The 13,543-nt window shown below is 46.2% G+C and overlaps 1 protein-coding gene across 1 annotated transcript; it reads right to left on the bottom strand.

Annotated features, from left to right (window-relative positions):
* Window positions 1–8,101: 8,101 nt before the first annotated feature.
* LOC110302063 (serine protease 44) lies at window positions 8,102–12,015 on the bottom strand. The gene is made up of 5 exons (XM_021172834.2): window positions 11,682–12,015; window positions 11,280–11,436; window positions 10,473–10,732; window positions 9,461–9,615; window positions 8,102–8,955 (listed from the first exon to the last, which is right to left on the bottom strand). Exons 1-5 carry the CDS (start codon window positions 11,989–11,991, stop codon window positions 8,719–8,721), a joined length of 1,119 nt encoding a protein of 372 aa, XP_021028493.1. The 5' UTR covers window positions 11,992–12,015; the 3' UTR covers window positions 8,102–8,718.
* Between the last annotated feature and the right edge of the window lie 1,528 nt (window positions 12,016–13,543).

Here is a 13,543-nt window from a genome sequence, read left to right as displayed (position 1 = left end):
GCTGAGCCTTCTCTCCAGCCCCACCACATGGCTCTTCTGTGACTTTAGGAATGGTTTGATGATTTTGCCTAGAAACACTAATCCTGTAGAGGGTTGAGAATAGTGATCTCATAATTAGAGCATTTTTCTTTCACTTGACGGCTGGGGATATTTTATCAAGAGTTTGGATATTAACACATTTTACGGGTTTTAAAGAATTGCAACTATCATCTCTGCTGTGGTGGAATTAGGAAACTCAGCCACAATATTTTGGATCTTTACCCACTAAGAAATGAGATTCATTCATCCAGGAGTGGTAGCTCACGCTGTAATGCCAACAGTTGGGAGTGAGAGGCAGTAAACAGCCTACTTAAGGTCCGCCTGGGCTATGTAGTGAGTTCAAGGCTTCCCAGTGCTAAAAAGTAAGGGCTCACCTCAAATAATAAATAGAGTGGTTTCATTCCCCCACCCTTGTCGGCCTTGTGACTTGCTTCTAACTTCACCCATTTAGACTGTCCTGAGAGCCTGGTCCCACTGGCGGGTGAGTGTCTTCTCAAAAACAAAACAAAACATAACAAAACAAAAACAAAAACAAGAAAACCACTCCCTAACACCATCCAGTACACTGTGGTATGCTTTATAAAGACATCATAAGCCTTAATAGACCATTGCTCTTATTGGAATTCTAGGTTTACGCTCCTTGAGTATGTTTACGGTATTCTCAGCCAGCAGATCTCCGTTTCTAAGTGTGTTGCTCTGTAAACACAGCCCCTTAGATCCACTCTGCTAGTTGACTACACTCTCAGCCCATGGCACTTCTAACCCGTGCTTAAGGAAACCTGCTCCAAGAAAACTCTTCTCCACGATGTACATCATAGCTTTCTTCACTTAGGTATGCCAAGTGGTGGTTCAGATTATTGTTGCGGTTCTTTGAAATTGGTGGAAAAAATTCCAGCAAAACCCACAAATATGTAAGGAAAACGTAGTGGTAAACACTTGTTTAAATGAGAGCTGAAAGAAGCCGAGAAACCATCGTGCCAGTCAGCTTTTTCGAGGCGCACGAGTACCAAATGCCCTGCCCCCCACCCCCTGTGTAGAGGCATATGCGTGCCAGATGCTTCATTGCTCTGTTTCCACCATGAGATGTTGAGCAGGGAAGAGCTCTGCACGGCGTGAGGCCATTAAATTTGGGGTGCTATGCTACCAGCAATGGACCCCTCAAACTCTTCCTGACACTTATATTATTCCATTTTTGCCAAGCGTGGTTCCTGGAAGCAGTCTTGAGGGCAATGAGTGTGGTGGGTTGGGGGGAAGTGCAGTATCATTGGGAGATGCCACCTAAAAGCCAATGAGGCAGGTGGGATTGGAAGTTCAGAAGAGCTGAGTTACAAGTCGCTGTGGGGGAGGAGGGAGGACATGGCATGAAGTGGTAAGGGCACTTTTCTGGGAAGGAGGAATTGGTGAATAGGATCCAGATACACAGAATACATGTGTGAAGTTTTCAAGGAATACAAGATTTAAAAAAAAAAAGAATTGCAACTAAGTATTACTTCATTCAAAGTGGCTTCTCAAGATTATAGTGTGAGGGATGGAGAGATGGCTCAGTGGTTAAGAACACTTGCTGCCCTTCCAAAGACCCTCATTTGGATCCCAGCACCCCTGCCTAGCAGCTTACAACTGCCTTTAACTCTGGTTCCAGGAGATCTGACACCCTCCCTGGCTTCTGCAGACACTCATACGTGGACATAAATAAAAATAAACCTTTAAAAAAAGATTATGTTAATACATTTACACAACCTTAAAAAGAAGAAAAACAGATAACATGGAATACACACACACACACACAGACACACACACACCTTTGCCGCCTAGAAAGGACTGCATTGGTTAATTCTAGCAAACATTTAAGGGGAAAAAAACCCCACAATTCTACACTTTCTCACAATAAAGAACAAAGAATATTTTCCAAAACAATTCTATAAAACCAGCATTCCCCTGATTTTTTAAAAAGCATTTTAAGAAAAACAAAACTTTGAGTTATAGTGATGGCTCAGTGTGTGTGTGTGGAGAGAGAGAGAGAGAGAGAGAGAGAGAGCGAGCCTAGTCTTCATGAACCGAAGCATCTGTGTATTAGTGTAAGAGTCAAGGAGGAAGCAAGGGCACCCATAGTGGGGGAAGAATTACAACCACATATGCAGGAACTGGAGAGACGGCTCAGTGGTTAGGAGCAACTGTAACTCTTATAGAGGACTCAGCTCAGCACTTCTGTGGTGGCTCATCTCTAACTCCAGTCCCAGGGGATCTGATGTGTCTTCTGGCCTTTGTGAGCATGTGTGGACACACGGTGCACTTACTTACAAGCAAGCAAATTATACATATTTAAAACGTTCTAAAATCTTACATCTAAAAAACTATCTGTAGACGATATCATACTGTGCATAGGAAGTCAGAGGAGAGGGGCTGGAGAGACGGTTTGGCAGTTACGAGCACTCACTGCTCTGCCAGAAGACCTGAGTTTGATTTGTAGCACCGTGACTCACAACCATCTGCAGCTCCAGTTGCAGCGATCTGATGCCTCCTTCCTGCCTCTTCAGGTACTGCATGCAATCGGTGCACAGACATACATGCGCTCAAACCACCCCAAATGCCTGCAATCCCAGAGCTCAGAAAGCCAAGGGAGGAAAGGTAGGTGGCACAAGTCTGAAGTCAGTCTGGGCTATCCAGGCAGGGCCAGGCCCGTCCGTGAGGACCTCCAACCAGCAGACTCCACCCACAGAACCCTCTAACAGCCATATTGCTGGACTCAGTCCCTCTAGATGCAAGCAGTCAAAGTTCTGCCCTATAGAGTAAAAAGCCCAAGGTTAGGCCACAAAAATCTCACCAATCCCAGGCCACCCTGGAAAGCTCTGCCCCTCAGGAAACCCTATAAACACCCTACCTCCTGTTCAATTTTTTGCTGCTTCTCTGCCAAGCAGAGGCGGCCACCCTCCTATGCTTTTCCTAATAAACTCCTCTGTGAGGTGTGTTGTGCAGTGTGACTTTATGGTATTCCTTGTCTCTAGACTGCCAGGATACCTTTCCCTGCAGAGCTGGACCACATAGCAAAACTTTGCATTAGAATTCAAATACAGGGCTGGAGAGATGGGCTCAGTGATTAAACGCACTTGCTGGTCTGGCTGTTCTGAACCCACGCTGAGTTCCCAACACTTGACGTGGTAGCTCACAACCATCTGTAGCTCTGATTCTAGTGGATCGAATATCCTCTTAGGACTTCTACAGGCAGCAGGCACACACAGGGTGCCCCGACATACATGCAGACAAAGCATTCATACCCATAAAATTAATGCAGTAATGGCTGCACATGTATACACCTATATCACAACTTACTGAACATATTAAATGAGCTCAGTTTATTATCTGCTCATCACATGTAAAATAACAAAGCTGCCGAAATGCATTCAATTACTCCATATGAAGATGTTAGGCTATCAGTAATACCAAAGAAGGGAATTACCAGCCTGCAGACCAATAAGCATTAAATAAATGATAGTAACATCTACTTGGCCCCATTCCACAAAGCCTTACGCAACGGTAGTTGTATTAATGAGCTCTGTCTTTATCTTCTCACTGTCCATGTGATAAAGTTGACATGCAAACCCAAGTGAAGCAAACATACCAGTGGTAATGGATGCACAGCTACAGTGCTTGTGATGCCATCGGGGCATGCCACTCAGTCAGGAAGCTCTCCATGTACCCCCCTGCATCACACAGTTCCCTACTGCTCTGATGAAATGTTGATTATAATTGTGCTGTTGCTCCTGTGCCTTTCTTTGTGGTTTTAGCTCTCAAACATGGTTCCCTGTGTGCTACCCTCTAGTCTAGTTTTGCATTTGGTATATCTTTAGAACCATGACTGCACCATACCCAGTCCTTTAGATGCCACCTGTGAGAGACTCTGGACTTTGACCTGTGGCCGCCTGCAGCCTGGACTTTGTGAGTTTTACTCCAGGTTGCTTGTTTGCTTCCCTACTTATCCAGCTGGAGTTACGTTCAGTTCTTTTGTCAACAAGAGGATTAGTGCCATGTTCGCTCCCTGAGAGACATAACGTTAGATGGCCCCCTTTTGTGACAACATGGCAGTTCACCTAGACACGCTGGCTCATCCAGGTTGGCAGTGCTGTCTCATGGTTCCTTTCTGTTTTCCTTCAGTCATCCACTGGGAAAGGCGGATCGAGATTTTGGAGAAGGGACTAAGGATGAAGCTCAAAGGCAGAGTCTTTGCCTAGTGCAAGGCTCTGGGTCTGAGCTCCTCTACTCCAGAGAGGGCAAAGATAGAGCAAGTGGGAAGGAGACAGCAGACAGACAGACAGACAGACAGACAGACAGGAAAGAAAGAAAGAAAGAAAGAAAGAAAGAAAGAAAGAAAGAAAGAAAGAAAGAAAGAAAGAAAGAAAGGAAAGAAGGAAGAAAAGAAAGAAAGAAAGAAAGAAAGAAAGAAAGAAAGAAAGAAAGAAAGAAAGAAAGAAAGAAAGGAAGGAAGAAAGGAAGGAAGGAAGAAAAGAAAGAAAGAAAGAAAGAAAGAAAGAAAGAAAGAAAGAAAGAAAGAAAGAAAGGAAGGAAGGAAGAAAAGAAAGAAAGAAAGAAAGAAAGAAAGAAAGAAAGAAAGAAAGAAAGAAAGAAAGGAAGGAAGAAAAGAAAGAAAGAAAGAAAGAAAGAAAGAAAGAAAGAAAGAAAGAAAGAAAGAAAGAAAGGAAGGAAGGAAGGAAGGAAGAAAAGAAAGAAAGAAAGAAAGAAAGAAAGAAAGAAAGAAAGAAAGAAAGAAAGAGAGAGAGAGAGAAGTTAGCTCATTTTAGAGGTGTTAACGTTTTTTCAAATTATCTTTGTAGATTAGAAAACCTGGGCATAACATGTTGCATCTCCACCCATCAAGAAATTAAATTAGCCAGGCAAGGGCCTGTAATGGAACCACTCAGGAAGCAGAGACAGTCAGGTCTCTGTGAATACCAGGAGTGACCTTCAGGCCAGCCAGAGTTATATACAGTGAGATTCTGTCTCTAAAAGAAAGAAAAAAGGATAAAGATAGATAGATGATAGATAGGTAGATAGATAGATAGATAGATAGATAGATAGATAGATAGATAGAGAAAGAAAGGGAGAGAGAGAGAAAGAAATATAAAAACATAGAAAAAGAGATCAAATTCATTTCAGTGCTGTCATTAAAATTTGATTTGGCATTAATAATTGGCTTTTTCTTTTTTTGGCAGAACCCTAGTTAGCCTCCAGCTTGTCAAGGATAAGCTTAAATTTCTGATTCTCCTATCTCCACTATCCAGGTGCTGAGAGTCCCAGTTTTAGCTTCGTGCCTGCTAGGCAAACTTCACCAAGGAGCCCCCCTCACCCCCAACCCACTGTGACGTTCTAGATCAACAGAATGTGGCAGAGGCTAAGCCAGGCTGAGTAACCTCTGAGCGCAGGTTCCTCCAGTGCTTCCTTCCATCTGCTCAGAGCACTGTTCTGAGGCCAGTTGCTGCAAGAGGAGAGCCCTGTACAGAGAAACAGACATCCTTCTCTATGCCCTCAGATAACTATTCACCACAGGAAAGACCATCGGGGGGCAGGGGGTATCATGGTCCCGGTAGAGCTGCCACACAGAAGTGTCCCAGACATGCACTCCCACTGGAGCAGCAAGAATTGCCTGGGTACCTGTACAGCTGTGAGAAACAACAGCTGAGTATTGTCGTCCACAGGAGCCATGCCTCAGACCCTCACGGTGAACACTGACCAGTTCACTACTCCTAGGATAGCCGTTGGCAGGCTTAGGTCCCAGTAAGCTTCAGCCGAAAACACTCTCATCAACCAACCTTCATATTCAACAGCCTGTGCTTGTATCTGTACCTCTCTGTACTACGTGGCTGTGTACACTCGGCTAAATGACTAGGTTCACAGCCAACGGCACTCTAAATACACTGTTCCAATCAATTATTTTGTCCCTACTAATACCTAACACTTCTTGCACTTAAGAGCCATGGTAGTCGGATTCATCACTACTGTGAACAAATACCTGAGAGACAATTCAAGGTGAGGAGTTATGTTGGTTTACAGTTTTTGAGGGTTTGACCTAAGATGGTGGGAGAGGCATGGTGTAGCAGCTCCCACTGGGGTAGTATACAGCCAACACTGGGAACATAGGCAGGCGGTAGGGAAAAATACGGCTCTCATGAACACATCCTCCATGACATAGCTCTTCCAGCGAGGCTCTACCTTTTTCCTCTTCCCAACACCACCATCATATTATGGATAAATTCCTGGCCCTGGTAATCTGATCTTCTCAGGATTTGTTCCTCAGAGACAAACCTAATATTTGCTTCACCAGTCTCTTAGGGATTTATTGATTCATCAATCAAAAGGAACCCCGCCCCATGCGAAACATTTCAAAACTGTGGTTGGGGCCCTTTCAAACCATAAAGTCATCAGCAAAATCTACCCAAAAAATGTAAGAGAAAAAAATGTGGCTGTACTGATGGAAGACTCTTGTTTTCTAGAGAACTAAAAGAATCAGAAAGAGCATCATGGTATTCCATCTCTGCTAGGAGCATGGGCACCACATGACCCAAATGTCTCCATTGTTCTTCACACACCTACAGTGAAATGATGAAGATGGAGGAACACTGGTCTACAGGGCCACTGAGTTTGAAGTGTTGGATCACAAACACATTAGATCCCTTGGGTCTGGTGAAAAAATCGAGCGGCCCCATCTTTTGCTAGACAGAGTGCATCCTCTCATCAGCACCCGAGTCTTCCTTGTGATCCCAGGAGTCCTTGTGAGGATGAAAACTATTAGGCTCTCATTAGGCATTTCTTATTTCACACACGTACATTTCAAGCCATTTCTCCAGACTACCTGGTTTCATTTTGATGGGCCACAAAATCTGGCCACAGGAAATTGCTGCATCCATTGCTCCTCTTGACCCAAAACTGCATCTCAGAAGTCTAGTAAGTTGAGGAGAGCTGTCTACCACTTACCTCCTCTTCTCTCTGTATCAGCTCTTTTAGTGACAGAGATTGTTTCCAGCTACCATATTCTGTGACCATGGGTCTTCCTCAACAACCCCTCCCACAAACCCTTCCTACCTATGACCCACATCTTTTTTTTTTTTTTTTTAAAGATTTATTTATTTATTTATTATATGTAAGTACACTGTAGCTGTCTTCAGACACTCCAGAAGAGGGCGCCAGATCTCATTACGGATGGTTGTGAGCCACCATGTGGTTGCTGGGATTTGAACTCTGGACCTTCGGAAGAGCAGTCGGGTGCTCTTACCCACTGAGCCATCTCACCAGCCCTATGACCCACATCTTATGTGTAGCCCCATACCAGTGCCCAACTTAGTAAGTAATCCACAGATGTTTGCCAGAAAGAGTAAAAATGTCAGCATTGGCATTTGGTATTCTCTCTCCTCAGGGTGGGAGCTACCCTTTCCTCAAAAATGCTTGAGCTGTGTTCTTATTCACTATACCTAGAAGTCCCTCCCATATCACAGAGCAAAGCACATACCCTCTTGAGTTGTGTTCTTCGACACATATACATCCTAGCCTACTCTATCGCAGGGTGTTTCCCTCATCAAGGAAACCTGGAAAGGAAAATAGAGACAGGGCAATGGTCTGAGAGAAAGGAGTAGGGCAACATGAATCCATGAACATTCGTTCACCCACTTATCCATCCACTCATTTGCCCACCCACCTATCCGCTCATCAGGTGATTCCTGAACTCAGGAGCTAGAGAAGAGAAAATATATTACAATAGCTAGACAGGCACCCTCGGACCAGAGCAACAGAATGGCAACCTGTGGAGATGGAAAGAAACAGGCATGGAGCCTCTAAAGTCAGGAGAACCCAGAACAAAGCCCACTACATACTGATGGGTTCTGGAATATGTGCAGTGGACTCAAGGGCTCAGACAGCTCACCACACTTAAACAGGACAGGTGGCCTCCTCCGGGATTTAACAGACTGAATACCTTCCCTAGATACATGGGGGCCCATTTCATTTCACCTTAGAGCATGCTATAAGCAGCTAAATATTCCAGAAGGACAAAACTTCAGAACACATGAGACACGTTTATTCAGTTAACATCTAAAATCTATCCTCTCCAAAACTGTACCACCACAACTTGCGGTGGCCCTGGAGGTGACTGTGTGGGAACTGTTGAAGGCAGTACCAGACAGGGTTGCTCCCAGGAGGTTGTGTAGCAAAAGTTTTATACTCACAGATGGATTCCCACCAGCCTCACACCTCTGCAGGAAATGCCTCCTCTGTCTGTGAGTGACCACAGATCTCACTGGTATTCTAGAGTCTCTGGTGAGAGTGACTAATAGACAGTTAGACCCAGTGCCCACTCAATCCTGATGAAGTCTCTCCTCTAGAGATGTTCTTTTTTCCAAAATAACTCACAAAAATGAGTTATCTCCCTCCACCTGGCAGGCCAGATAGTCCTCTATTGGGAAGTGGGCCACAATCCTTCACTCCAGGTAAAGCACAGCCTTAGTTCAGTGGTAGCTGAGGCAGATGACAAAGAGCACCAGGGCGGGACATGCTACAAGCCCCAAACTCCCTGCAGTGCTCCTGCTCCACTAAGGCAAGCGATCCCAAGTAGAATTTGAAGAAAGCATTGGTGGGGAAATCCGGTCAGGGGAGAAGCTAGTGGAGGCTCAGAAACAAGAGGACCATGAGCTGTGGGGATCACAGGGTCACCAGGATGGCCAGGTGAAGCACCAGACACACGCTTAAGACGAGGAAGCCTGATAGGTTCCAACACGAAGCCCGACTCAGTTCTTTAATGATCCAGTCTCTGTAGTAACTCACTTCTGTATAAACTCCAGGGTATCCAATTCGGCCACAGCCGAGACCCCAGCTCACGATCCCTACCTGCACCCACGTTTCATTAAATTTGCAGACCAGGGGGCCCCCAGAATCTCCCTAGAGAAAGAGAAAGAAATGACAGGAGCAAAATTGATTCATGGTACAATAGATTCCACCCCAAGGCTCTGGAGAGATTGGTATAGACCAGACTCCCGGCATCCCCTGGTCCTGTTTCTGTATTCCTGTGAGATTTTGGGATTGATTTTTTTTTTAAACAAATGAAAAGTTCTACCTATTTAACGAGGTTAGCTGAATATAACCCAATGTAATGTTCCTTTTCTGAAGTAATGACTAAATTACCCAAGCACACAGAAAGGCCTGAAAACGTGGAGTTCGTATTATTGCCTCCCCTATTCACCCCATCCCCAGCCACTGTGGACGCCATCAGCTTTCTTCTCCTGGAGGATGCTGTCAGGCTAGCTTAGGAGCTATGGTGGCTTCCATTAGCCTGAACAACAGTAAATGGAGGATCTGGGACACAACCCAGGCCCCAATGTCTGGGTCTTAGGGACATTTGATGGGAAGACAGCGGGGCAAAGTGGCAAGGAACCCACGAACTGACCTGGCAGGCATCTCCTCCTTTCTCATTATAGCCACAGACTCCCCCATCCTGGACCAGGGTAAATATATTCCCCATGATGTCCTTGAGAATCTGGTTACATTTCTCATGACGGATAATATTCAGCTCAACCTCCTGCAGTATTCTCGACGACCTACCTACACAGAGAAAAATTTGGAGAGAGCAGATCTACATTGAGCAGGCTGGCATGAGTCAGTTGTACATCCTCTGGCACTCAATACAGTGCTCACACACAGGAATCCTTAACAGCATCAGCTACCACTCACATCTGATTCTGAGGGAAACTGAGGCCCAACCCCACCATGAGTATGAGACATTGTGAAGTCCAAACCAAAGAAGCAGAAGAAAGAGCAGCCTGAGAGAGGGAGCCTTCGAGATGACAGGTATGTGGTTTGCTCTCACCAATGCTACTGATAATCAGTCAGGCATCCTTCCTTGCACCTCTTGGACAGGTGATACCCCAAAGTACCAATCTCTTGCCAGGAAAAGAGCTGCACTTCCCAGCCCTCCTAATGCCATGGCCCTTAATACAGTCCCTCACGTTATGGTGACCCCAACCATAAGGCTATTTTCATTGCTACTTCATAACTGTGATTTCACTGTTTGGAATAATCTTAAGTGATCCCCGTGAAAGGGTCATCTGATCTCCAGAGGGGTCAAGACCCACAGGCTGAGAACCTCTCTGCCTCATAGACTCACTGACTTCCCTGGCTTCTGCTTTCATACAAGCAACCCCCTCCCTGCCAAGGTAGGTACTTCTAGCTTCCAGACAGGTCATCACACCCTGAGCTAAAATCCACCCTGGTGAGCATCCACCCTGTTTGGTACTTAAGTCCTCAAACCCATAGAAATTCACCAACAATTGCTCTTTCTTAATATCTTCCCTCTCCCCCTCCTTCATCCCCATCCCTCCCTTTAGCCTGTAGACCAATGCCAGGCTACTAAGCAGTCTGACCCCTGGTCCATACTTGCTGGAATCTCACTTTAGGCTCACCTTTTTCAAGTACTTTGCCCCATCCGGTCACCCAGCATAGCGTCCCAGGTTGTACCAAGAAAGACTTTTCAGGGATGCACACGGGCTGGATGTTGACGCTGTAATTTACAGGGAAGGCCAGCAGAACAAGGGCGATGTCATGAACAATTGTTCTCATCATGGAGAAATCCTGGTGAATGATGATGTCCTGGACTGGAATCCTGACTGGCCTTTTGGACCACAAGTCAGCCTCTCCCATGAACACTGCATAATCCAGGTGTCTGCAAAGAGATCCTCAAGGGTCTACACACTTCTCCTGCACAGTGAAGCACTTTCCAGCCTGATCCCAGTTTTCTAACGTGGCTGTCAGCAACCTCCCTCTGTTGAAACCCTTTTATCTCTGGGACCCCTAACCTCCCCTAGTCAGCCACCAGATGGTTCTCCAAGTGGGATATATCTGATCACTAACACTTGGGAATGTATTAGAAGTCCAAGTGTTCAGGTGTTAACTGAAACTCATAAAAACAAAACAACAACAAAACACACACACACACATACACAAACAAAACACCCCAAAACCTAGGAGTGTTATCTCTTGCCCACCCCCATTGGTTTTGAGATAGGTTGTCTTTATCTGTGGCCTGGAAACTCACTATATAGACTAAGCTGGCCTCTAACTTCCCAGCAATCCTTCCAAGTGCTGGGATTTCACTCATGAGCCATCTCTGCAGGCTCCCCCACCACCACCCCTTTTTTTCAAATAGAAAGCAAGAGGGGCAGGCCATAGTGGCTGGTCAGGAGCCCAAGCCCAGATTCCCAGGCACTCACCCATATACACAGTGGGCCGCAGTAATCACCCACCATTTACTGATGAGGGAGCCACCACAGATGTGCTGATTGTAGACCTGCAGGCTCACCTGCCACGGCCACTTCCTCGCTGGCGCAGGCCTTCCACCAACTATCCTTGCAATTCTGTGGCCACAAGCTGGAGCAGGTTAGTGAGGGGAGGGCCTGAAGGTAAGCTGTTGCCGCTCCACCACCCGCCAGCTCCTCACAACCTGGAGCACAAGGCTCTGACCCCCGCAAATCCCAGGGCAGGTGTGGGTGGATCTCAAAGACTCATCAGGGAATGGTGTGTCCTCTCAGCCCCAACCCCCGGGTCCAGGCCAGTTCAATGCAGGGAGGTGGGCGGGGGTGGGGGGCAGAGCGGGGACGGCCCAGAAACTTCACCTGAAGTGGGTGGAACCCATGTTGGAAACGGTTGTCTTGACAGACTCATGGTTGAAAAAGATTGACCTGGAGTAAATGCCATCGAATCAAGGGGCCTCGTGCTGTCCCCAGGCTTGCGGGGCAACGAGGTCTCAGGCATAACTGTGAGTGGCCTCTCTTGTGGGTTTACACCCGAGTCATCTAGGCCATCCTCTGAGGGGAGAGGAGAAAGAGACAGCGTCCCTGGAACCATACGAGCCTTGCCCAATCGCGTCTGAAGCAGCAAGAGCCAGACCAAAAGGCAGAGGCAGTCACAGCCCTGGAAGGCCATGCCACCGCCAAGGCCTCAACCTGTTTTAGCGCCTCCTCCTCACGGCTGGCCGTTGCCTAGGCTACGCACAGTTCTGCAGCAACCGGGCGGTTTCATTTAGCGCATCACCCAGATCCCAGCTCTCCACTCCCTCCACCTGATCCACGACTGACTCCCAGACAGCGGGAGCAATCAAAAGTAAAACTCCTTAGCAGAAATGTTGTACCTGAGGTTCCTAATCACTGCGACGGGGTGTACACTGCTACCTTTTTGAAAAATCGACACCCACAAGGTCTTCAAGACCCATTAGCCATGTCAGTACAATCTAAACTAAAAACCACGATGAGACATCGGTATCAGGCTTTCAAAAACAAACCTGTAACAATCTCAGATGCTGGCAGTGGTGCAGAGATAGAAAGACTGCCTGCTTACTGCGGTGGGGATGTAAACACAGCCACTCTAGAAAGCAGGCAGGCAGTTTATTAGGCAATTACTATACACTCCAGTAATTATATTCTTGGTTGTTTAGTCCAAAGAAATAAGGATTTATGTTCTATTAACTTGTCTAAATGCTTATAGTATTAACGTCTTTATTCACCAGCAGCTAAAAATAACGCAGTAGTAAGACTCTTTGCCTCCCTAAAACATACGTTTTAATGTTCTAATCCCTGGAACCTGTAAGTAAGTATGTTACTGTACTCGGCCAATGGAGGCACAATAGATTAAGTTAAGGCTCTTGATATAAGAAGATTATCTGGGGGCTGGAGAGATGCCTCAGAAGTTAAAGAGCACTGACTGCTCTTCTGAAGGTCTTGAGTTCAAATCCCAGCAACCACATGGTGGCTCACAACCACCTGTAATGAGGTTTGATGCCCTCTTCTGGTGCATCTGAAGTCAGCTACAGTGTACTTATAATAATAATAAATAAATCTTTGGGCCAGAGCAAGCAGGGACTGAGTGAGCAGGACTGACCAGAGCGAGCAGCAGAGGTTCTAATTCCATTCCCAATAACCACACGATGGCTCATAACCATCTGTAGAGCTACAGTGTACTCACATACATAAAATAAATAAATCTAGAAGGAGAAGGAGAAGGAGAAGGAGAAGGAGAAGGAGAAGGAGAAGGAGAAGGAGAAGGAGAAGGAGAAGAAGAAGAAGAAGAAGAAGAAGAAGAAGAAGAAGAAGAAGAAGAAGAAGAAGAAGGAGGAGGAGGAGGAGGAGGAGGAGGAGGAGGAGGAGGAGGAAGTGGAAGGGGGAGAGGGAGGAGAAGTTGTTGTTACTGTTGTTCATGTTTCCCTGGGGAGGGATGGGGGTAGCCTCTAGAAACTGGAATCAGGAAGGAAATAAATTCTCCCCTTCTCCAAACGGTATGATGCACACCTTTAATCCCAGCACTCGGGAGGCAGAGGCAGACAGATCTCTGTGAGCTGGAGGCCAGCCTGGTCTATAGACTGGATTCTAAGACAGCCAAGGCTACCCAGAGAAACCTGGCCTTGGAAAACAAAACAAAATTTAAACAAAGCAAAACAAAACAAACCCCCCCCCCTCCATCTCCAGAAGGAAACAAGTCAGCT

The sequence above is a fragment of the Mus caroli genome, unplaced genomic scaffold (genome assembly GCF_978045245.1).
Source record: "Mus caroli unplaced genomic scaffold, Mus_caroli_1 scaffold_11, whole genome shotgun sequence".
Taxonomy (NCBI): Eukaryota; Metazoa; Chordata; class Mammalia; order Rodentia; family Muridae; genus Mus; species Mus caroli.
The sequence above is the reverse complement of the archived record's forward strand: the minus strand, read 5'-3'. Positions and strand labels throughout refer to the sequence as shown.

Coding starts and splice junctions, on each gene's coding strand:
- LOC110302063 (XM_021172834.2), bottom strand. CDS start 11,991: ATGGCCTTCCAGGGCTGTGACTGCCTCTGCCTTTTGGTCTGGCTCTTG. Junction 10,733..11,279: donor GCGGCCCACTGTGTATATGG/GTGAGTGCCTGG, acceptor ATCTCTTTGCAG/ACACCTGGATTATGCAGTGT. Junction 8,956..9,460: donor AAGGAGGAGATGCCTGCCAG/GTCAGTTCGTGG, acceptor CTCTTTCTCTAG/GGAGATTCTGGGGGCCCCCT.